This window comes from Panulirus ornatus, chromosome 73, assembly GCF_036320965.1.
Source record: "Panulirus ornatus isolate Po-2019 chromosome 73, ASM3632096v1, whole genome shotgun sequence".
NCBI classification, from domain to species: Eukaryota; Metazoa; Arthropoda; class Malacostraca; order Decapoda; family Palinuridae; genus Panulirus; species Panulirus ornatus.
In genome coordinates this window covers 134,744-159,548 of record NC_092296.1, presented here as the reverse complement: position 1 = coordinate 159,548, position 24,805 = coordinate 134,744, and the positions used below count along the sequence as shown (strand labels likewise).

Below are 24,805 nucleotides of genomic sequence, written 5' to 3'. Positions count from 1 at the left end.
GAAGGCTACGTGGCCCACGACCCCTCCACGCCTGGCTACCTCCTCCTACTCTTCCTCCCTCACTCACTCACCGTCCCGCCTCCCTACACGCTTAGGAGGACCGCCTGCCTTCCCTCACGCTCCCGCCTCACCTCCAGGCTGGTTGGTCAGGTCGTCCTTCGCCTGCAGGGGAATGACCTTGCCCAGGCGACCTCAGAGGCTGACCAGGGATGCGGCATCGCCAGAGATGTTGTGACTCGACCTCTCGCTGTATTCTCTGCCTCGACAACTACAACCCCAGGCTTGATCGCTGGTCTCCTCGTAGGAAAGTCTCCTCGTCTGCGTTGTCGCTGGTGTGCCGATATTGCAGGCGGAAACCCACTTTTCCCCGCGCGTCGCAGTTTTCGTTTTCTCTCCCTCTTCTGTAGATAGTACTCCGGTTTCTACCCATGAGAGCTGGTTGCTTATTTCTCCTCCCCTTCTCAGCCACTGGGTAGTGCGTTGTGAGGTTTTGTCTCCATCTCGACACGGCTTGAGTCCGGGACTCGCTATCATCTTTCCCAACACCAATGACCTCTGCCCCCCGTGTTTATAGAAGGAGGCGAGTCTTCCAGCCCCTTCAGAATGATACTGCATCTCTCTCTCTCTCTCTCTCTCTCTCTCTCTCTCTCTCTCTCTCTCTCTCTCTCTCTCTCTCTCTCTCTCTCTCTCTCTCTCTCTCTCTCTCTCTCTCAAGCCCGATCCAGGCTTCAGATGTACCACTGCTACTTCTACTACTACTACTACTACTACTACTACTCCTGTTATACTACTACTACCATCACAACCGCTACTACTACTGCTGCTACTACCACCACTACCACCACTCTTTCCCGTACGCCTCGATCCGGTTACCGTAAGAATTCGTCCGGTGTAAGTTATAATACTATCGAACTCGAAGAATCAGTTGTGGAGGTCGGGAGGTAGGTCGGTGGGGATGTCGGTAGGTCGGTCGGGAGGGAGGGAGGTCGGGGGTGTTGTTGATTAATATGCTGTGGGTCTACACAGTCATGTGCTTCCCCCGATGTTAACCGTGCCCTAGATTATCAAGGCTTTGTTCAACTACCACGCCTGTGTAACTCATGTGTCTTTCATCTCGTTTGACTGAGGTTAATTGCGCCTGGGGTGTTGGGTGGATGTCTCCATGTGAGGTAAAGATTGCGGGTAATGGCATCCAGTCCCAGACGCTAAAGGCGGGATATCCCAGACGCTTAGGGCATCGTATACCAGATGCTAAGGGCATGTCCAAGACTCAAAGGGCATATCCCAGACGCTAAGGGCCTCATATCTCAGACACAAAGGGCATGTTCCAGATACTCAGGGCATATCCCAGACGCTAAGGGCATGTCCAAGACGCTAAGGGCATCATATATCAGATGCTAAGGGCATGTTCAAGACACAAAGGGCATATACCAGACGCTAAGGGCCTCATATCTCAGGCACAAAGGGCATATCCCAGATACTAAGGGCATATCCCAGAAACTAAGGGCATCATATCCCCAGACGCTGAGCCTCCTGGTGAATTACAGTTCATGATTTGAATATATTTTGGTTAACGACAACCTCATTAATCGATAGTCAGAGGGTAAATGAACATTGGTTAACGAATACCTGGGTTGATGACAGCGTCTCCTTAAGTGAACACGTTTTGCTAAACGAGGACATGAGTAAGGAAGACGTTTCTGGTTAATTCTGCTTTTGGTGATGGAGGCTTGTGTTTTCCCGTTCCCCCGCGGATTATTAACCGGGTTAATCGGGTTCCTGGAAAATTGGCTTCCTCAGCAACCGGGGGTCCTTCAGGTCTCACAAAGACCTTGCGTCTATTGGTTCCAGTAATGGAAGACGTGGTCTGGGTCGCCGCCGACCCTCCAGGTTAAGGGAGGTTGAATTAACCACGGTTAATGGTCAGGCTAGACCTGAGCTCATTAACCGCGTTCCAGTCATCATGGTCGAAGCAGCCTATTGATCACGTGGTCTCCGTCCGGTTGATGGCTAGGAATATAGGCCAGGGTTGCGCCCGCCCGCCCGCCCCACCAGGAGAAACGTGTCCGTTGTACGCCTGTGGTCGCTCTAACCAGGGTGGATCGCTCGCAGCTTCCTCCTCTCCAACCCGGATGGCGTCTGGATGTTCCACCGTCCGTCATTTGTCTTCCCCCGCAGAATCATTCCGTGGCGACTTGTGTTTTCCTGAATTGTTTACTTAGAAGTTCCTTTTCAAAAGTCGAATATTAAGGAAGGTCTCCTTCAGGGGTATACACAAGAGCCTTCAGTACACACAGGGCCTTCAGGAGTACACACAGGACCTTCAGAAGTATACACAAGAGCCTTCAGTACACACAGGGGCTTCAGGAGTACACACAGGGCCTTCAGGAGTACACACAGGGCCTTCAAGAGTACACACAGGACCTTCAGGAGTACACACAGGGCCTTCAGGGGTACACACAGACGCCCCGCCAACCACCTGCACAGGTGGCCGTAGTTCGTTATTGACATCTTCAAGGTACGGTGGGCTGTGCCTGTGTTTCCGCGCCACCTGGCCAGCCCCCATTCATCCAGGTCCCGCCGCAACAGCTCACAGGATCTTAGCGTCCTCCACTCCCCATCTACCCAAGCTTGGCACGTCGCATTCTCCTCCACCACGACCTCCTCCTCCTCCTCCTCCTCCTACCCCTCCTCCTAGAGTCGTCCATGCCGCTCCCGTCATACCCAGGAACTTGAGTACGTTCTGCGGTTCTCAATTACGCCAAGGTTGCTCGTACGGTCTGGCCTCGAAGTGCCTCCGGAGATGCGTCTGGGTGGGTCGTCATGCGAGGCGATGTGTCGCGGGCAGAGTACTCCGCCCTCAGGAGGTCCGCTCGGCAATGGGAGTCTTGTGACACGTAGTAGGTAAGGACGTCTTCAGGGCCACGCCTCGCTGGTTGGGTCGTGATCTAGATGGTGTCTGCCGGGCTTGAGGTCGCCCACCTCATATGGCGGCCTCCTCTCGCTTATGCCTGATCACTTAATCGAACAGCTTTTAGCACTTTGTATTACGAGATGTTGAGATAAGATATTGGTGGTGGGGGATAAGATAAACCCCCGATCAAAACTGTTGGAGACGTCGGTGCGACCCTTGGGTATGATGGCTTTGGTACACAAAAAGGGGTCAAGGTCAGAGGCTGAGGGTTGTCTTGCCCAAGGGTCGTGCCGTCGCTCTCAAGGGTCGTCCCGTCGCTCTCGAGGGTCGTCCTGTCGTTCTCGAGGGTCGTCCTGTCGTTCTCGAGGGTCGTCCTGTCGTTCTCAAGGGTCGTCCCGTAATTTGAAGCCCCAGATTCTTGTTTCCAAAGTTGTGTGTTGTTTCGTGATGGGCTGCAGCGCACAGCATTTATGCGGGTATTGTATGTTCCAGTTATATCCAGATATATTCCAGTGGTGTATACCAGACAAATCATAGTATATTTCGAGATATATCGTGGTGTATTTCAGACATATCGTGGTGTATTTCAGACATATTGAACTATATTCCCAGCATATCGTGGCGTATTCCAGATATATCGTGGTATATTTCATGCATATCTGGTTGTATTCCAGACATATCGAGCTATACCCCAAGCATATCTTGTTGTGTTCATACGTGGTGTTGTTTCCTTATCATTAGCAGAGGTCATGATAACACATCCTGATCGTAGATATCCCACAACATCGTAACGCGAAAGCCGATTCAGTTGGTTGTTGTGTAAGCCTCTCTCCCTGGTCGTGCCCCTGCGTGTGCTTGCTTACGTCTTGGCTGGGTGGCTGGCTGGGTCGTGGCCCTCGATCTGTTCCAGCCTCCTCCTGTATATGAGGCTGGGGTCGTCTCCTGGTTACAATCTTCAAGACACAGTGGCTAGGTGTAATGTCTGTGCCCCAGGTGCTCAAAGGGATATTGTAAATCTGTTTGTGCTTTTTCATTTCATTGCAGTGTTTTTTTTTTTTGTGCATACCGTCGTGTTTTAATCGTAGTGAGGGTACGTGGTTTGGTTTAGTTTGGGTTTAGTTTAGGCACGTGGTTTGTTTGAGTGGAGGTGCGTGGTTTGTCTGAGTGTGGGATGCGTCGTTTGCATCATAGTGGTGGCTGAGATCGAACCCACCTGCATCGAACTCGCCCACCTGCGTCGCGCCCACCCGCCCACCTGCTTCGCTAATTAGCCACCCACGTAAAACCCCCAGGTAGCCAGTGTGTCCCCTCCCCCCATCCCTTAGCGAGCGCCCCCCCCGGACTCACCGACCCGCCACACTTCCCACTTCCTGTGGTGGGGGTTCGGCCCACAGCACCAGCGACGGACGAGGGTCGTACGTATCGTCGGCGCTGCGACAAGGACAGGTACTGGGGGGGTGGACCGCTGGCTGGAGTTCCGCATGGCCAGCCTCTCGCGTTGTTTGACGCGCGCATCACACGACCAAACTAGATTCCCCTCCTTGACTATAGCATTAGTGAAACACGATGTATGTACCTTTGATAGCTGGATACACACACACACACACACACACACACACACACACACACACGCACACTTCCTGCCCCAGAAGTCCATTCAATCTTTTTGAGGCTGGTGAAGCTCTCGGGTTGCTCGCCACGTCCACCGACCGCGACCATAGATCGTGGTGTGTTGTGGTGGCATGCGTCTGTACGAAAGTCGCACCAGCTGACGTGATCTCCGGCGCGCTGAGCGTGGGTGCGTGCGGGAAGGTGTTTTGATGGACGTGGCGACGTTCGGGACGATGGATGGAGAGGAAGGGAGCCCCTCAGGTTGTGTGTGTGTGTGTGTGTGTGTGTGTGTGTGTGTTGTGTTTCGCTATCTGCAAGGTGAGGTACTGACCTCGTCACGTGGAGGTCAGCCATTGTGGCACGACTCCTGCTGCCTGCACAAGTCTCTCTCTCTCTCTCTCTCTCTCTCTCTCTCTCTCTCTCTCTCTCTCTCTCTCTCTCTCTCTCTCTCTCTCTCTCTCTCTCTCATTCACTCACTCGCTCATTCGACATGCCCATAACAGGATTGTTTCCTGGCGAGTTAAGCTTCCCTGCCTCTTCACACACACACACACACACACACACACACACACACACACACACACACACACACACACACACACACGCACGTCTTGTGACCACTCGTCTTCTGGGTCATCTCGGGTCCCAGACGTGTATTTGTCGCCATATGGTGCCATGTGCTGACCTTAACATGACCCCTGCCGAGGCGTGGTTATGTGCCGACCTTGACACACAGGTCAACACCATCCGTGGCGACCTTTATACACTGGTCTGCACCATCTGTGTCGACCTTCTCACACCGGTCCGCACCATCTGCGGCGACCTTTAAGGGAGACTTTTCCCCAGAAGAGGCACCAGCGGTGGCCCTACATGAAGTAAGGTCGCCCCCCCTTCCCTGATGTGACAAAGGTGTCACCCCCAGTCTGTACGAGATGACAGAGCCATCTGCTGAGGCTCGACAACATTACTGTGGTCGTGTCTCGCATGACCTAGCCAGAGGAAGAGACACGCGCGGAGAGACAGTCCCCCCCAGAGACCAGGACCTGGGGTCGTGTGCGTAAGAGACAGTCCCCCCAGAGACCAGGACCTGGGGTCGTGTGTGTAAGAGACAGTCCCCCCCAGAGACCAGGACCTGGGGTCGTGTGCGTAAGAGACAGTGTCCCTCAGAGACCAGGACCTGGGGTCGTGTGCGTAGGAGACAGTCCCCCCAGAGACCAGAACTCGGGGTCACTGTAAGTCTCGTGAGAGAGACGCTGAAGCAACGGTAAAGAGAAGACTGTGAGAAGGGGTCAAAGTTCAGAGGTCAGCGAGGCATTGTGATGCTGGACTGATTTTAACAAGACTCTGTCAGGTCGGGACCTTGACCCGCGCTGTTGGAGATGGAGGAGATGGGGCATGACGGGGCTCGGGGAGGCTGCTGCCATCACAGATGAAGGTGGAACGTGATCCTTGTGTTGGGGACGAAGGTGGAGCATGCTCCTGTTGGAGACGAAGGCGAAACATGATCCTTGTGTTGGGGACGAAGGTGAAGCATGCTCCTGTTGGAGACGAAGGCGAAACATGATCCTTGTGTTGGGGACGAAGGTGGAACATGATCCTTGTGTTGGGGACGAAGGTGGAGCATGCCTCTCGTGTTTGGGGGACGAAGGTGGAGCATTTTCCTCCTGTTGGAGAGGCAAGTGCGGCCGATGAGGGTGATAGATGATCCCTCCAAGTCTGTGCCATCTGTCCTCTGCTCCACGACGTAGCCCACCAGCCATCGCCTCCACTGGGTGACGTGTCGACCCCCATGCCAGTCAGAAGAGCCCTGATCGGCGCCTCAGCTCCTACCATTACCATCTGCGGGTAATTGGGCGACCTCTTCCCCGATTTGCACCATCTGCGATGGTCTGGCGTTGGTGGCGCCCCCGTCAGAACCATCTGCGGTAATAGTGGCCACACTTTGGGAACAGCTTGCCAACAGGGATAGTTTGGTGGATCATATATGTATGTGCAGAAAAAGAGGACGTATTTCTGAACTCATTGGGCATGACGGCCTGACCCTCGACCTGGTCGCTGAGGGTCAGGTCAGGGGACCACTCTCATACACAAGGATCGACCCGTCCTTCTCAAAGATCCAACCGTCACTCAGGAATTGTGCGGTCGTGCTCAAGGGATCGCGTTGTCGTGTTCAAGGGTCGCACCGTCGTGCTCAAAGGATCGTACCGTCAGGTGCTCAGAGGATTGCATTGTCGTGCTCAAGAATCGTACCGTCGTGCTCAAAGGATCGTACCGTCGTTCTTAAGGGTCGTACCGTCAGGTGCTCAAGGGTCGTACCGTCGTGCTCAAGGATCGTACCGTCGTGCTCAAGGATCGTACCGTCGTGGATACCACAAAGACCACATACATGGTCATTTAAGACCACATCACCAGATGGTCGTCAGGGGGGGGGGGGATGCGTGCGCCAGTTGCCATCCTGGGGGTGGGTGGAGAGGGGGAGGGGGAGGGGGATGGGGAGGGGGATGGGGGAGGGGGAAGGGGAGGGTGAGGTGGAAGGGGGATATGTTTTACGAAAGCAGGGACGTGGCGACCATCACGCACGGCCGATCTCTTTGCAATCTCCAGGCTCGGCTGATGGGTTCGGCACTCCGTGTGTGCCCAGCTGCTGCCCAGAGAGAGAGAGAGAGAGAGAGAGAGAGAGAGAGAGAGAGAGAGAGAGAGAGAGAGAGAGAGAGACTTAGCAGTAAGCTCGTTAAGGGGATCTCCAGCAGCAGTATGGGAGCTGTATTACCTAGAGACCAAGCAGTTAGGGACTCAGTGAAGGAGGAGATGTACATCAGTATGGAAAGCTGTATACCGTAAACACACAAACTGATGGAGAGAGAGGGAGGGAAAAGCTGTTGAATGTAAGACGTGTATGTTGATGTTGAGGAGGTGTGTGTGTGTGTGTGTGTGTGTGTGTGTAGATGTTAAGGTCACGATTGTGAGGTGCAGAGGCTGGCTGGCCTTAGCAGTGGGCTTCGAACGAGAGGCGGGCAAGCTGGGGGTAAATGTCAAGAGTCATAACGAACAGAGAAAATTGGATGAGATGTTCTCCCTGTGGCATGCCAGGGGTGCCATTGTGGTGTGGTGGGGCAGGACTTTTTGCCAAGTCTAGGGAGATGTGGGGGGTGGGTGAGGTGGACCTGACGAGGTCATGGGAAGGGGGTGGTTGGGGTTGGGCATGACCTGCTCGTGGGAGGGGTGGGGTTGGACATGACATGACCTGGTCAGGAGGGGTTGATGGGAGAGGAGCAGAGGGAAAGAGAGGACCAACGTGATGAAAGTGTCGAGAGTATAAGATGCGCCATCATGATACGTCGTTAGATCGTAAGCATCCACGCAACGGCTTTGAGGAACAATCCTCTGAAATGATCACTTTTTTTTTTTTCCTCCCCTCCATCATCGTGGCCTCATGTCGCTCCTCCTCCACTACCTCGAGTTCACTCGCTGTGGTGAGGGCGCCTGGGTGCCCCTGTCGGTTTCCCAGGTCCCCCTTCCTCCTCCAGCAGGTTATCTCATCCATGAGAGATACTCATAAGGAGGTGGTGTCAGTCCCTCAAACACTCCTGTAGGGAGGTGCCTCTCGCTCCTTGGCTGTGGAATGCCGGAGTCGCTCCTCCAGTAGCTGATAGAGAGCCGGCGTGTCCTTGGGGGCGAGGGAGCAGGGAGGTGGGGTCTGCTTGAGATAACAGGGAAAAAGTTCCTCAACAAGTTAGAGTGTTTATGAATGAGGTCATTAGGTCATTACCTTAATGGTCGACATTTGTCTTGTGGATGGAGTTCGATAAAGGGAATGGATGCCGTGAATTAAAACGTCGGCCCTTTTTTTTTTAAATGCTCTTTCTAATGGTCGATTTTTTCGTATGATTACTATTGGTTACTTGTATTTGTTTTATTTATTTTGATAGACTATATTGGATAGGGGGTTATTGTTTGTGCTCTGACGTGTCGACTCAAGACGTGACGCGGGTCCCCGGGGACGAGGTGCCCCGTGTGGACAGATGGGTTGATGAGGGCCTGAGCTCCAACCCCCTCTGGCGAGACTGGTCACTCCCTCCCTCACCAGCTGGGAGTGACCGGCCTTCCATCCACTCCCGTCCTAGACTCGAACCTCGCGTCCTTCGATTTGACGGGTTATTCCAGCATCCGCTGCGCCACGTGTGTGCGTGTGTCTGTGTCTGTGTACAATCTTCGCTATGTCGTTGAGGCTCTACACACACACACACACACACACACACACACACACACACGCTCGCTGCCTGGCCAGGAAGTGTAGCACTGTGACCAGAGGGAGGCTTGAAGCGGTGGTGATGGTGGTGGTGGTGGGTGGTGTTCGCTGGAGCGAGGTTGTCCAAGGCAGCCGGGGGGAAAAAAAGACAGGTATTAAGTAATGACACAGGTGTTCACGGTCAGCAGCGCCCTCTGACCTTGGTTTTTAACGCCACTTGACCCCCTTCAGTCAGTGGCCCATGAAACATTCGAGTGGGTGTGTTTGTATGTTGTGAGGGAACGAAGGATTTGGGGAAGCAGCTGGCCTTTGGTGTAAGTAGTGATCCACTGGGCTGTTTGATCTCGCGTCTCTGTGCCTGGTGGTAGCCTGCCTTGGTGTCTTGTGGATCTCAGACACACCCAGCCAGCTTCCGTCTAGGTAGCAGAGGAGGAGGAGGAGGAGGAGGAGGAGGAGGAGGAGGAGGTCGGTGTGGTGTGGTGTGGTGTTGGTGTGGACACACAGCTCCCGTGCACTGCCGGACTGTGGTCCCGCCCGAGAAACATCATCATTATCATCAGTATGACCCACGCCGATCCAGCCATGGTGGTGAGGGAGGGGGTAAATGATGCTTTGACCCATTGAGCACGACCCCACGACCCTTGACCACGACCCTGCTACGACCTAGATAAAACCTGTTCATAGGAGACGAGTGATGGTTTAGGGTGATGATGAACAAACCCGGTGTGGCACGCCCTCTGGAGAGAGAGAGAGAGAGAGAGAGAGAGAGACCTGTCTTTTTTTTTTAACCAATGGTAGCGTATTGATATCATAAGGGATGGATAAGACTCTCTCTCTCTCTCTCTCTCTCTCTCTCTCTCTCTCTCTCTCTCTCTCTCTCTCTCTCTCTCTCTCTCTCTCTCTCTCTCTCTCTCTCGTTGCAATATTCTTTTGTTTTTGAAATAGAACAACCGAAAAAAGCGAAATTTGTGTCGAGCCAGTGTGAAGTAATCATGATGAATATATGCTATCAGAGTTATCCAAGTGAAATTATACATACATACATATATATATATATATATATATATATATATATATATATATATATATATATATATATATATATATATATATATAATTTCACTTTTCATTCTCAGGTAATTTCGGAATGTTGAAAGCGTTGGTGGTGAGGGAGGTAAAAAACCTGGTGACCTTGTTGAACACTATATTGTAAACAAGAAGCGAGAGGGAGGCGCACCCGCGTGTATCACTTGGTGATGTGTGACGGGCTAGGTGACGCACGCCGGTGACGCGTGACCCCGTGACCCTCCGTCACGTCCGTGGTGACGTACCGTCTTGAGGAAGGGAGGGTCTGTGTCGTTTACCAGGACACGGACGCGCCTCCCGTGACCCGGAAACGACCCGACGTGAAACCCTGGGGGCTGTCGACTGGGGTGTTTCCCCCCCTCCCCCCACCTCTCTAAACCCCACCCACCCCTCCCTTCCTCCTCCTCCATTACCCACCCGTATTTCCACTCCCCTTCCCCTTCCCCAACCCCCACCCGTGGTTAACTTTCACCCCCCTCCCCCACAGTAGGTGCAGCACAATGGCATGCTTGTGTCCTAACCACTCACCGTGCCCTTAGTAAAGGTCACATGCCTTTATATAGACGCAGATATATCTCCTACCACAAGCAGGGGGATGCTGTGATGGTAGACAGGGGGCAGGGGGATGCTGTGATGGTACAAGGGGCAGGGGGATGCTGTGATGGTAAGCAGGGGGAGGGGGATGCTGTGATGGTACAGGGGGCAGATGGATGCTGTGATGGTAAGCAGGGGGAGGGGGATGCTGTGATGGTACAGGGGGCAGGGGATGCTGTGATGGTAGACAGGGGGATGCTGTGATGGTACAGGGGGCAGGGGATGCTGTGATGGTACAGGGGGCAGGGGGATGCTGTGATGGTACAAGGGGCAGGGGGATGCTGTGATGGTACAGGGACAGGGGATGCTGTGATGGTAGACAGGGGGATGGAGGGGATGCTGTGATGGTACAGGGGGCAGATGGATGCTGTGATGGTAAGCAGGGGGAGGGGGATGCTGTGATGGTAAGCAGGGGGAGGGGGATGCTGTGATGGTACAGCCCCTCCCAGCCAGAACACAGCTGCTCCTCCCACATCCCGAACACCCTTCTCATCTTTGGCTTCAAGTCACCGGGACAACTTGATGATGGCTGTGTTGACCAACTTCCCATCACCCTGGTCAACCACTCCAACCTCTCTCTCTCTCTCTCTCTCTCTCTCTCTCTCTCTCTCTCTCTCTCTCTCTCTCTCTCTCTCTCTCTCTCACTGCTTATCGGTGTTTTCCCCTCCTCCTCCTCCTCCTCCTCCTCCTCCTCCTTCTCCTTTTGACTATCCACCATAGGTTCGTTTTACGGCCTTTCGAACCAGTACGCCTCGATCGACCTTCCCCCCTTCCCCCCTTCTTCCCCCTCCTCCCCTCCTCTTCAGGGACGTGAAGCGATGCCACGGCGTTGCACACCGACGGTCAGGTGGGTCACGAACGACACACCTTGAAGAATGGTGATTTTGGAGTGGGTGGCAGGCAGCAGCAGCCGCCGTGATGAGGTGGGTGGGGAGGTAGGAGTCACGTGTTATCATGACACGGGTGCATTAGTGGCGTAAACTGACACCAACCCACACACACACACACACACACACACACACACACACCCTCCCTCCCCACCCGCCTGGCCCACTCTCCCCTCACGGTTTTTAAGTCTGGCCCACTATACAGGTGCATGCGATGGCTCACTGTCCGTTAAGTCTTCGCGTTCGACACCGTCGCACGTCATCTGTATGATGGGGTGGTTGACTGTTACGGGCGTACGTCAGGTGGAGGGGTTTAATGGTCGCACGTCAGTTGTGGACGTTTAGCTGTTCGACATGAAGTGTTTACCAGTGTGGCAAACCGCTCTGCAGGGGGGCAGGGGGTTCTCTACCTTGTAGTTGCTGTGTGTCGTAACTTGGGACGTCTCCTGTACGACCCTTGAGTACGACGACACGACCCTTGTGCACGACGGCACGACCCTTTTGTGCGACGGCACGACCCTTGTGTGGGACGGCGCGACCCTTATGCACGACGGTACGACCCTTGTGTGCGACGGCACGACCCTTGTGTACGACGGCACGACCCTTGTGTGCGACGTCGCGTCCCTTGTGCACGACGGTACGACCCTTGTGTACGACGGCACGACCCTTGTGTGCGACGGCACGACCCTTGTGTGCGACGGCACGACCCTTGTGTGCGACGGCACGACCCTTGTGCACGACGGCGCGACCCTTGTGTGCGACGGCACGACCCTTGTGCACGACGGCACGACTCGTGGGTAAAGATAACCATGGCGCTCTCGTCACGCCCAAGGTCGTACCGTCGTGCTAAAAAGGTGGATGGGGGGGTAAGGGGGGGAGGGGTCGCCGCCGCCGCACCCGTCGTGTTCACCGGTCGTGATCATGGGTCGTGGAAGGAGGGTCGTACTGAAAGGGTCGTCGTGTTTGTGGTGAAAAGGGGGGGGGGGGGTCAGCGCCCCCCCAGGTTTCGAGAGGAAGCACAGATGTCAGGGTGAGCGACGAGGACCCTCAGAGCAATAGAAGCCATCATATAATACGTACCCAGACCTGTCCATCGCCTTCCGATAAGATGAAAGATAAAAAGATGAGAGAAAGATCTGCGGGTTTATTAAGATGAAAGATAAAGATGAGAGAAAGATCTGCGGGTTTATTAAGATAAAAGATAAAGATATGAGAGAAAGATCTGCGGGTTTATTAAGATGAAAGATAAAGATGAGAGAAAGATCTATGGGTTTATTAAGATGAAAGATAAAGATGAGAGAAAGATCTACGGGTTTATTAAGATGAAAGATAAAGATAGGGAAAGATCCACAGTGTCTTAACAGCCCGACGAGGCAATTTGAGTTAAGTAAATTGCGCGGGGGAGGAAGGAGAGTGAGGGAGGTGGGGGTGGGGGGGGGTCTTGTAACAGCCGCTGGCCTTTTTCCAGCTGAGCGGTAATGGCTTTCAATCATGCTAGTTGAGGCTAATGGTCGTTGAGTAAATATAGTAATTGAATATTGTTATTTGTAGACTCGCATGCATGACATATGAAGGTTTAAAACAGCAGTATATTTTGTGTCAGTGTGTGTGTGTGTGTCTGTGTGTGTCTGTGTGTGTGTGTGTGTGTCTGTGTGTGTGTGTGTGTGTGTGTGGTAGGTTAGATAATGTGTCTCCCCTTCGTAGCATTATCTTGACCCGTGCGTCGGGTGATTGGCTAGTTAAAGAGCAGTGTTTGGGATAGTATGAAAGCCTCTGTGGTCTCAGCATGGGATTATAAATAAAAAACAGGCTTTAAATGGGATATTATTAAGGGTGAGAATTGCGTCTCAGGGGAGAGTGGGGGGTGTGTGTGGGGGGGGGAGGTCCGCATGCCCGGACGGAGCTATCCGACGCGCCAGGTAGAAAGGCCCGCCGCCGGTCTGGCAATGACTTGCTCTGGGGGAGGTGTGGAGGGTCAGACCGGTAGTTACGGTGGCCTCTACTGCCGGTGGTTAGTACCGGTAGTTAGGGGGCCACGCTTTCCTTTTTTAACAACCTTGTGAGACGAGGCATTATGACGGTGTTTGTGGCGACCTTGTAGCATGGACATGGGTGTGTGTGTGTGTGTGTGTGTGTGTGTGTGTGTGTGTGTGTGTGTGTTTGTTGTTTACATGACATGATTGATGCCCAATTATGTACTCGCTCTTCTTTGTTAGTTTTTGAAGTAAACACTTTGAAAATATATATATATATATATATATATATATATATATATATATATATATATATATATATATATATATATATATATGGGCACATGGAGAGGATGAGTGAGGAAAGATTGACCAAGAGGATATATGTGTCGGAGGTGGAGGGAGCAAGGAGAAGAGGGAGACCAAATTGGAGGTGGAAAGATGGAGTGAAAAAGATTTTGTGTGATCGGGGCCTGAACATGCAGGAGGGTGAAAGGAGGGCAAGGAATAGAGTGAATTGGAGCGATGTGGTATACCGGGGTTGACGTACTGTCAGTGGATTGAATCAAGGCATGTGAAGCGTCTGGGGTAGACCATGGAAAGCTGTGTAGGTGTGTGTATTTGCGTGTGTGGACGTGTTTATATGCATGTGTGTGGGGGTGGGTTGGGCCATTTCTTTCGTCTGTTTCCTTGCGCTACCTCGCAAGCGCGGGAGACAGCGACAAAGTAAAAAAAAAGAAAAAAAAAAAAAAAATATATATATATATATATATATATATATATATATATATATATATATATATATATATATATATGTATATATATATATATTTTTTTTTTTTTATTATTTTTGTCTTGATTTTAGTATTGTAGTTTGAGGCCATGATCGTTTCTAGAGTTGTGACAGCGTTGTTTGGTGGTAACGAGGTGGTAACGCGGATGAGTGGTAGTGTTACCTGCCTGGTCAGGTTGACCAAGGGTCGTCAAGTAATGACGGGCTAACAAGGGCCGTGAAATGGTTGAGGGTTAATTAGGGTTGCGAGATAACTGGCTAGGTAGTAACAAGAGCGAGGGAGGGAGGACCAGAAGCGAGCGAAGGTGGCCATGAGCAGGGAGGGTATTAATTACCCCCGAAGAAAACGGGAGGCGAGTTGGTCTGGGAGGGGGGGGGGGGGGGTTCGAACCTGTGTTGTTGTACGTGGCGCGAGGTGACGGCCGCCCGCGCCCCTGGGGTGCGTGGGCTTGGGGGAGGGGAGGGGGGTGTACGGGTGCGTGGGGGGAGGGTTGGTCACTCACTGGTGCTGGCTGGCCCGCCAGGCTCTGGTCTGCTGCTGTGCTTTGCTACCTGGCTGTCTGCTGTGTCCAGGCTGTGTCTTTTCTGTTGCCTCGTCGTCTGCTTGGATAGGTTGTCTGTGTCTTCTCTGTTGCCTCGTCGTCTTCTTCACAGTCTGTGTCCTCTCTCTTGGCCTCTTCGTCTGCTTCACAGTGCTGGACTCAGTTTTCTGTTACCCTCTTTGCTGGAGCCTCATCTGTTTTGCTGTCCCTCCTCTTCTGTTTCCCCCCTCTGTGTAGACATATAAAAGGTTCTGTTGCCGGGCAATATACGGGCGGGGGAGCGCCCCCCTCCTCCTGGCATTGTTTCTCCCGTTGTTTACACAGACAATAACAAATGTTTGGTCTCCAGTTTCCTATGCAGGATTTCCTCTCGTGTCGCAATCAGTATGTATATGTATATTTATATATGTATATGTGTTACGTCTGTAGGTCTGGATTTACGCCTGTATGCCGGGTACTTAAACGGGTCTCAGTTCCACGGTGTGTTGTGGTGTTGTGAACGCCCTTTCATTTTCTATTTTTTTTTGAGGTGATGGGTGGTTTGTGTTGTGTCCGTCCCCCTGATTGTGTCGCCCTTCGTCGCATCTTGATCTACCTGTCGGAGGCTCTGCAGCAGGTGGTGGTGGTGGTGATGGTCGTAGCGGTGCTTCCCGTACCCGCCTGGCTGTGCATTTGCGTAGCGTCCGCCATGCGTTGGCGTAGCGTCCGCCACGCCTTTGCGTAAGGTTTTCCGAGTAGCTCTTGTGGGGTAAAGTCTCAGTTGCGCTGTTGATCAAGCGTCTGTGAAACACAACGGTACGACCCTTCAGCGCGGCGACACGACCCCTCTTGGAACACGACGGTACGACCATTCAGCACGGCGACACGACCCCTCTAGAACACGACGGTACGACCCTTGGAGTGTGGTAACCCAATTGGTCCAGTTGAAAAGGCCGTGCCACACGTACTTCAGCGCCGTGCTCAAGGGTCGTACCGGGGTCCCCAGGCGACGTTCCTTTTAAATTCTTCATGAAGGTCGCTGTTCTAGATGCGTATTGCTCCTTTAAGTTGGCTATAGAGGAGGTGAAATCAAACCCAGCAGTGTCTACGTGTTAACACGAGAGCGTGTGTTAAACATGGGGTTAAATTCTCCAAGTTTTGCCATGATTCTGTCCATAGATTTAACTTTATTTTTGGATTTAACTCCACTTTTTGAGGTTTTGTTTATAGTGGGTGGTGAGGATTAGCGCGCACGTGTGTGGGTCTGCATGACGAACGCAGGGACGAACAGACAGACAGTAGTGGTCTGCTGCGAGGAGGTGGGTTGAACCTCTTGCTCTCACAGAGTTGATGGTCTCTGGTACGTTGATGGTCTCTGGGACGTTGATGGTCTCTGGGACTTTTATGGTCTCTGGGACGTTGATGGTCTCTGGTATGTTGATGGTCTTCGTTGGGCTGTAAAAGTAGTGACCATTGTCTCTGTTGGGTAGCGAGGTCTGACCTCGCGCCAGTAGTAAGGTGTCCACAAAGGTCACGTATCCGACCCCTGTCGTAAACAAGGTGTCCAGCAGAGTCCAGGGTCATGTATCACCCATGTATCGTTCCTGTATCACTCCTGTATCACCCATGAATCAACCCCTGTATCACCCATGTATCATTCCTGTATCGCCCTCTGTATCAACCCCTGTATCACCCATATATCACCCTAGAATCACCTCTCTATCTCCCCTCTGTCACCCATGTATCACCCATGTATCACCTCCTCTGAGTGATATGGAGTTATATAAGAATCCAGGGTCATGTATCCGGCCATGTCATTAGTAACGTGTCCGGCAGGGTCCGGAGTTAAGTATCCGGCAGGGTCCAGGGTCAGGTGTCCGGCCCTGTGAAAGTTATTCACTCAACCGGAACGACAATGAGCAGACCCCCCGCTTCCCGTTTTCTGTTGCATTGTGCGTACAGTATATATATATATATATATATATATATATATATATATATATATATATATATATATATATATATATATATATACATTCCTCCCCTGATGATGTGATTGTTACACGAAAGTGCACTTGGGAACTTGTGTTTCATTTCCCCGTGGACTCATAGGAATATATATATATATATATATATATATATATATATATATATATATATATATATATATATATATATATATATATATATTGGGATTCTAGTTGTGTTGTAATTGGGGATAATGCAACATTAAATTTGATGTTGTGAAATTGGATTATAGAGAAAATAATAGACCAATGTGGTACAAGGTTTTGATACATCAAATTTTTATGGTGTATTTAGAAACTCGATGCCAGTTATGGCGTGTTTGCGAGTTGTAGTTTGCGCTGTTGTAGGTGTAGTCTGCGGATAAATTCCGGCATATAGGGTAGAAGAGGCGGTAGGTTTATAAATTTTTTGGGGGGATGGGTAGATGAGTAGCGCTTCGCTGATGATAGTAAAGGAAGATGAAAACACGAGGGGTGTAATGAAGAAGAAGAAGAGGAGGAAGAAGAAGAAGAAGAAGAAGAAGAAGAAGAAGAAGAAGAAGAAGAAGAAGAAGAGGTAGATAAAGAGAGTGGGTAAGGAGGGGCGACATAGCGAAGGCATAGACGCTGTGGGACGAACCATTTGCTGTCGAAGGTCACTCCTTATTATCATTCTTAAACCCACTGAAGGAAATCAGTGTGGCGGGTCAGACGGCCACTGAATGCCCCATCCTCCCTCGTACACCCCACCCCTCTCCCCCTCACACACACACACACACACACGCACACAAACACCCACCACCTCACACACTCCTCCTCCCCCTCAATGAACCCCCAACCTCCCCACACCCGTCCATCACTGCGGACATGGCACCGTGCCGGAGTGCCATGGTGTAGTGCCGACAGTGTGGGTCTTAAGGTCCTGAAAGGGTCGGTCAGGAGGGAAGGGGCACACCCTGCCCCTAGCAGGGGGCTAGGAAGGGGAGAGAGAGAGAGAGAGAGAGAGAGAGAGAGAGAGAGAGAGAGAGAGAGAGAGAGAGAGAGAGAGAGAGAGAGAGAGCTGGGGTCCTCGACCAGCAATTAACATTCAACAGCTCCTTGCCCTCATGTTGCCGATGGACTACAGCGGGTCGGTGTGTCCTGGGTATTGTGTGAGGGAGGGGGAGGAAGGAGGGGATGAGGCCATGAGTTGTGAGGGTGGGTAAGGGGCGAGGGGGGGGGGGCCCTCTTCACGTCAGTCAGCCTCCTCATGTTTGTCTCATTCGTGACCCTCATCTCTAGCCTCGCTCTCCTCTCCCCGTCCCTCATACCTCATGATTCTTATTCATAACTCCAGATCTTTAGTCTCCCTCTTCATACATACTTAGTCTACCTCATAACGCAAGCTTAGTATGACTCATTAATGTCCCGTTTAGTCTCATACTGAACTCATTTTTTTTTTTCTCAAGTCTGAACTCGTGAGTAAACTGACCACTCATGACGTTCAGTTTAGCCTCCTCATCTTCGTTACGTGTTTCATCTCATTATCTCTCCTCCTGGGCTTCGTGTCTCATTCATAAGTCGTGTGTGGGCCTGCCCCTCGCATGAGTCATGACCACCACCACTCACGCCTCATGCGCTGGGATCCTCATTCACATCTCGCGGTCAAATGCGTTCGTAGCTCGTGGTTGAATTCTGTCCGAGGATGCCTTCTGTCCGCTCCCTAGAGCTGGGGCGAGACACACACACACACACACACACGACTGCAAATTTTATTTGTACTTAAAAGACATTTTTATTTACCTGTTTTACCTGCTGACCTCCGTCTCCCTTTCGCGAGGTAGCGCCCGGAGCGGAGGGCGAAAATTCCTCCCTTGGTTCCCTCGCCTGTTCCATGTTTTTAGTGGGTGATAATACGTGAGTGGGGAGGATTTCCAGCCCAGCGCCTCCTTTTCCCTCCCCTACCACTCGCTCCCGCCTCTCTTAGTCGCCTTTTGTGACCTAGGCCACTTAGTGCAGTGTATGTATATATATATATATATATATATATATATATATATATATATATATATATATATATATATATATATATATATATATATATATATATATGTAGAACCTTGAGTGTCAGTCATTGATTTTAAGATTCCGAAGGCAGAATATATTGCCGAGAACTTCGTCAGGTCATGCGCGACCTGTCGTGGCGTGGAACGGACTCTAAAAGGACCTGTCGTGGCTGGGAGCGACCTGTCGTGCTTGGGTACGACCTGCTGCAACGAGGAGAGTGCGCTGTGTTGTCTCCTGCCGAAGGCGACGCAAGAGATGTGATTATTCTAAATCATGGGATGAATGCAACGCTGATTTGATTAAACTGGTAACACAAAAACTGGAAGACATTGGTGTGTGTGTGTGTGTGTGTGTGTGTGTGTGTGCGCGCGTGTGTTGCGTCAGAGGTCTCTGTCATCCTGGGTGTTCGTCAAAGGGGTGTGTTCATCACAGTGTTCCATACGAGGACTCGAGGTATGGGAAGTGGGTCTATCATGGTCGGAGTGTTGCTTGAGTGTTGCTGGTAGCTGCTTCTCTGGCCTGTTTCCTCAACCTCACCTACAAGACGACGCCCTCTGCGTGATGGCACCTCCTCCTCCTCCTCCTCCTCTTCGTTGTTTTGTCTTCGTCAGTTTATCCCGACAGTAGTGTGTCCTTGTGTGTGTGTGTGTGTGTGTGTGTGTGTGTTGGTCCTTTCTTCCTGGTCATAACCAGGGCCGCCCCTTGGGTTAACTAAGCTTAGGTACATGACGCTATTCCTCCAGCCAGGACCCCCCGACCCCCACACATCCCTCCCTGGGGCGTGATGAGCAGGTGTTCCCTCCCTCCGCCGAGAGACGTGGTGTCACATTTGCATCTGTGACACCCGTGGTTAACACCTGCTCGGTCACAGGTATGTTCGTTTTGCCTTGCTAACGAGAGGAAACTGAGACGTGGAGGCGGGCGATGCACGGTGGTTCAACACGAGGACTTGCCAGTGTCTTGATCCCCGTGGCTGACGAAGGACGTGTCGAAGTCGTTCCTCTCTCGTGAGTGGAAGCTGTGGCCCCCCCTCCAGGAAGTGGTATACAACAGTTGTTGTGGCGTGGGGACGTGGACCTCGCGACTAGGGAGATGCTTGTTGTGTCTAGGTGTTTAGCACTTGCGGGGGTAGGGTGGTGGCGGTGTTGAGTTCGCCACTGTTGGCTGAACCGGACTGGCTGACCCGTCCGGCTCCCGAGGCGCCTCCCTTCCTCCGTCAGGAAGTTCCTCAGCCGTGTTGTCACATCCCGTCACCTCGGGGTCAAGGACGCCACGGTGTGTCGTCATCCCTCCTGTGTGTGTCTGGACGCATCACAGTGTCTCTCCGACTTCCTTGACGCTCACCTCTGGCCTGGCCAAGTGATCAGTAGGTGCAGGGCCTCTGGCTCCCGTGGGCGTAAATACCGTGAGGGTATGTGTGTTTCCCTCCCACCCACCCACCTTCAGATGGATCCTTAGGTTGTCGCTGACCTGGGGATGAGTAGTGCCTGTCGTACTGCCATAATGGTGGGGTGGGTGTCCGTGTGACCATTATCAGTATTATCCTGACAGCGCGCGACCCCCTGCGTCACTCACTTGTCAGTCAGTGTACTGCGCCTCCGTCAGGAGCACCTGTGTGGTGGTGGTCGTGCTCACATGATTAACCTTCAGTTCAGTCGGTATGTCTCTTGCCCTCGACCTGGGTAGTGGGTCTATGATTGATGATCGTCGTGTCGTTGTGGTCTATGATTGATGATCGTCGTGTCGTTGTGGTCTATGATTGATGATCGCCGTGTCGTTGTGGTCTATGATTAATGATCGCCGTGTCGTTGATGTGGTCATTTTTTCTCCCCTGTTGTTACTGTACGTACACAGTCGTAGTGGTTCCGTTACGATAACGTAAACGGTTAAGACGTAAACACCGAACTGATCCTCCTCCCCGGGGTGTGGGGGCTTCACCTGGGGTATGGGGGTTCTCCTTCCCCGGAGTCTGGGGCCCCTCCCCTGGCGGGTGGGGTTGGGGGGGCATCCTGATCGTAAGTGGACACCACCGCGGGCCGGGGTAGTTTGACCCCTGGGGCCTCCGGGAGTAAGGACGAGAGGGGTGGAGTGGGTGGTTGGAGGGGTGCCGGGTTACGGCTGTTGTGGGGGGGTGGGGGAGGAGGAGCAGGGGGTGCGGGGGGGGAGATATTTTGGCTATTGGCAGGTTAGTATTGCCAGGCCACGTAACCTGTTGCCGAGTGCTCCAACCACCACACAACCCCCCCCCCTTCCGCCATTACCTCACCCCTCCTACCCCCTCCTCCAGGTGTGACCTCACCCCTCATCCCTCCCCTCCCCTCTAGCTGACCCCTCACTCCTCCTGGGTCACTGATCTACTGTTCCTCCTCGAGTAAGGTTGAACACAATTCCTACAAGAAAAAATAAATTGTGTAGGATTATCTGGTGTTCCTTTTCGTACGTGTTTATTCTCGTGTTTTGTTATGTCATTATTGCTCTTCCGTGTGTGTGTGTGTGTGTGTGTGTGTGTGTGTGTGTATGTGTGTGTGTGTGTGTGTGTGTGTGTAGGAGGAGTTGATGTGTGTTTATAAAGCTATATTTTATTTGTCTTTTATGAACGATGAATGGCTCTGTTATTATTATTATTATTATTATTATTATTATTATTATTATTATTATTATCATTATTGTTGTTGTTGTTGTTGTTGTTGTTATTGAGTCGTGGGTAATTCGCGCGTGTGGTGTTGAAGTGCCTGATGATGTGCTCAGGGTCTGATGGTCGAATCACCGTAAAGTAATTCGTGCGGGCGTATTGATCCTTTTCCACAGGTAGTTAGGACAAGTAGCTTGAGGATGTAACGTAACGATGTGTGAGGACTGAGTGCCAGTTGAGGACCTGCGGAGTCCATCATGTGATACACGTACGTCATATGATACGTGGTATGATGACGTGTGATGTGGAATTGAGGTGACTATCAACCCAGTGCTGAAGATGGGATAAAGGAAGGCGCCCCTCGAAGCGGAAAGGTGTTTTAGCGAAAAGGACCCGTGAGTGAGAGAGTTGATATACTGCAGGAGGAGCATCATGTGATACAGACAGGGTAGCAGAGCGAGGAAGAACGTGTGGTGAGGAAGACGGGGTGAGGAAGCGGAGGTCGCGCTCGTACGTGGCGAGAGGAGGAGGAGGAGGAGGCGCGCCCCCCTTCAGCCATGGGCCCCGTCTGATATGATGCCTCGAGTGCATCCCTGGCGCCCTTAGCTGGTGGTCTGAGGAGCCGCTATCCGCCCGTGAGAGGAGGAGGAGGGAGCCCTCCCTTGCACCACCTGGGAAACACCCCCCCACGCACCACCTGGGGGGGAGAGAGAGAAGAGCCAGGTACCATCTGGTGGGTGTGGGGGTGGAAGGAACCGCCCCACACACCACCTGAGCAGACTCTTCTAACCCACCTTCCCTCCCGCTGGACTCCCTGTGTGTGTACTCCACAGCGCCTATGCTACCACCTCTCTTCGCTCGCTGCACTCCCTGCTCTCCCTGCCCGCGCTGCACGTGAGGCGTACCTTCATGACCCGCTACTTCAGGAGGATGCCCAACAGGGAGGAGTCGAGAGCTCGTCGTTCCAACCCCCAGTTCAACACGTTCCCCAGATTCTGGCACACCCGTAAGGTCCGCATCTCCACCTGCAGCCACACCTCCCTGGACAATGATGACATTGTGGTGAGTTTGTCTCTGTCTTGCATCCTCATCTCTAACCCCCGTGCCGCCCTTGGCCCTGTCCTAGGTCCGTCCCACCTCCTTCCCTTGGCCTTGGCCTTTTGTCTGGAGTCAGTACGGGTCTTCCAGTGCTGCCCTTGGCTCCGTCCCGGGCCCCTCCCACTCCTTCCCTGGCCTTGGAGGATAGGTACGTTCTGATACGCTCGATGTATATTGACACACTAGTGTATATTGTCTTTCCTTCCCAACACATGATGTATATTGTCTTTCCTTCCCAACACATGATGTATATTATCTTACCTTCCCGACACATGATGTATATTATCTTACCTTCCCGACACATGATGTATATTGTCCTTCCTACCCGACACATGATGTATATTGTCTTACCTTCCCAACATATGATGTATATTGTTTTACCTTCCTGACACATGATGTATATTGTCCTTCCTTCGTGACACAGGAAGTGTGTTGTCACCTTCATGACACACGTATTGTTACAACAGTTCTCTGTTTACAATCTTAACTCCACGACTCTCAACGTGTGTCATCCTCCCCTCCAAAGCAGAAGACATTATATGTCGTCCCTGTAGTGGGTACTGAATCCTTTATAATCATATTTACGATGTTCTACACTCACAGGAACATGGTATGGTGCTGTACTGCCCATGATGTAGTCTTTCTCCCAAGGGAGTGTTATGTATTGTCTTTCAAACAGGTTTGATTGATGGTCTCAATTCGACAGCATGAGTATGTATATATATATATATATTACCTTACCTGATTATACTCCCCAGTTCAGTAATCATTGCTACTGTACTCCTCCAGGAGTCGTTTTAATGACTCCCATCGCCTCGTTAAGGTGCTACGCCCAGATTCACGGTACGTGTGTTGCATCTTTCCAACTATACGCGTGTAACAAGTTCTGTATCGATCCTCCCGATCACCAGTGACAACTGGGTTGATCTGAACGACTTACAGAGAACATCTGTAGATGTGCCAGACCAGGTTGGAAAGAAAGAGCTTGTAGAAGTGAGGGTGTTTGGCTTCGAACTGAGAGGACTGTGGTAGCGTAGGTGAGGTCTGGGTCGGAATTAAAGAGGACAGTGGTAGGGTAGATGAAATCTGGGTTGGAATTGAGTGACGGTGGTATGGTAGATGAAATCTGGGTTGGGATTGAGTGACGGTGGTAGGGTAGATGAGGTCTGGGTTGGAATTGAGTGACGGTGGTAGGGTAGATGAGATCTGGGTTGGGATTGAGTGACTGTGGTAGGGTAGATGAGGTCTGGGTTGGAATTGAGTGACTGTGGTAGGGTAGATGAGGTCTGGGTTGGAATTGAGTGACGGTGGTAGGGTAGATGAGATCTGGATTAGATTGTGGTAAGATAAATGAAAGCTGGGTTGGAATAGAGAGAGAGGGGAGGGGATGTGGCTGGGTAGGTGAGGCTTTGACCACACGAAACGAACACTGAAAAAAAAAAAAAGACTATCTACCAGCTGCAGACACTCTCTCCTGGGTATTGTAAGGGAGGGAGAAAGAACTTTCCTTCTCCAGTTATGCCAGAGGGAGCAGAGATGTGTTACCAATTGTCGGCAATGACATGATGAGTGCTCGGAGTGGGTAAATGGCCAGGCCAGTCAGAGAGGGTGACGCAACGCAAGTTTGGGTCATTGTCAAGTGTGGGTTGGCGGCGTAAGTGGAACGGAGGGTGAGGGAGGGTGGCTTGTGTCCACACACACGCATACACACACACACACAGGTACGTAGCTCCCACCACTGCGGCCTCCGTGCAGTAGCAGAGCCAGTTAGGTCCCTTGGAGACTGGATGGGGGGCAGCGAGATGTAGTTTACGCGACCAGTACCCAGGAGACTTATAAGCAGTAGTCATTGTGGAAGGAGGACGTAATTGCGAGATGCTTGTGATCCACATCTCTATCTACGAGGGTTGACAGCACCATGGAAGCTGTGCGGTGTGTGTGTGTGTGTGTGTGGGTGTGCAGCGCTCGATGACCAAGCTGAGTCAGTCATGCTGTAGCCCACATGTGTTTACCCGAGCAGGTTATTCGTCTTTATGTCCGTCTCATCGACGGTGAGATGGAGGTGAGGACACTCCCGTCCGAGGACTCTGTCGCGTCGAAGGAGTCCCTCATATCCCTGCTCCTGCATGGAGCGCAGCCTCGAAAGTGCCGGGACCCTAGAAGGGTTTACCTTTTGCATTTGCGTATGGGTGTTGCGTTAAGTTGACGCCGCTTGCGACCACAGGAGCCCAGGATGACTGAGGTGAACCCTGGTCAGCCAGCACCTCCACCCCTCACCAGGGTACCTGATGTGTGGGGAGGGGGCCATGAAGCCTCGCTTCTGTGACAGTGGATGACACAGTGTCCACTTGTGTACACTAAGAGGTACCATAGCTTCTCCAGCTCTCATACAGAG

General features: G+C 52.0%; 1 protein-coding gene across 3 annotated transcripts in view; it reads left to right on the top strand.

The window, feature by feature from the left end:
• The window catches only part of LOC139748281 (1-phosphatidylinositol 4,5-bisphosphate phosphodiesterase epsilon-1-like), a 189,007-nt gene that overhangs the window by 57,625 nt on the left and 106,577 nt on the right, over positions 1–24,805 (top strand). For 2 of the 3 annotated variants that reach the window (XM_071661252.1, XM_071661253.1), the window contains exon 2: positions 21,489–22,374. The exons of the other annotated variant lie outside the window; for it this stretch is intronic. In XM_071661252.1, coding sequence (XP_071517353.1) covers positions 22,222–22,374 — 153 coding nt within the window. In that variant the 5' untranslated portion in view covers positions 21,489–22,221. The remainder of the gene's footprint in view (positions 1–21,488; positions 22,375–24,805) is intronic. 3 annotated transcript variants of the gene reach the window in all.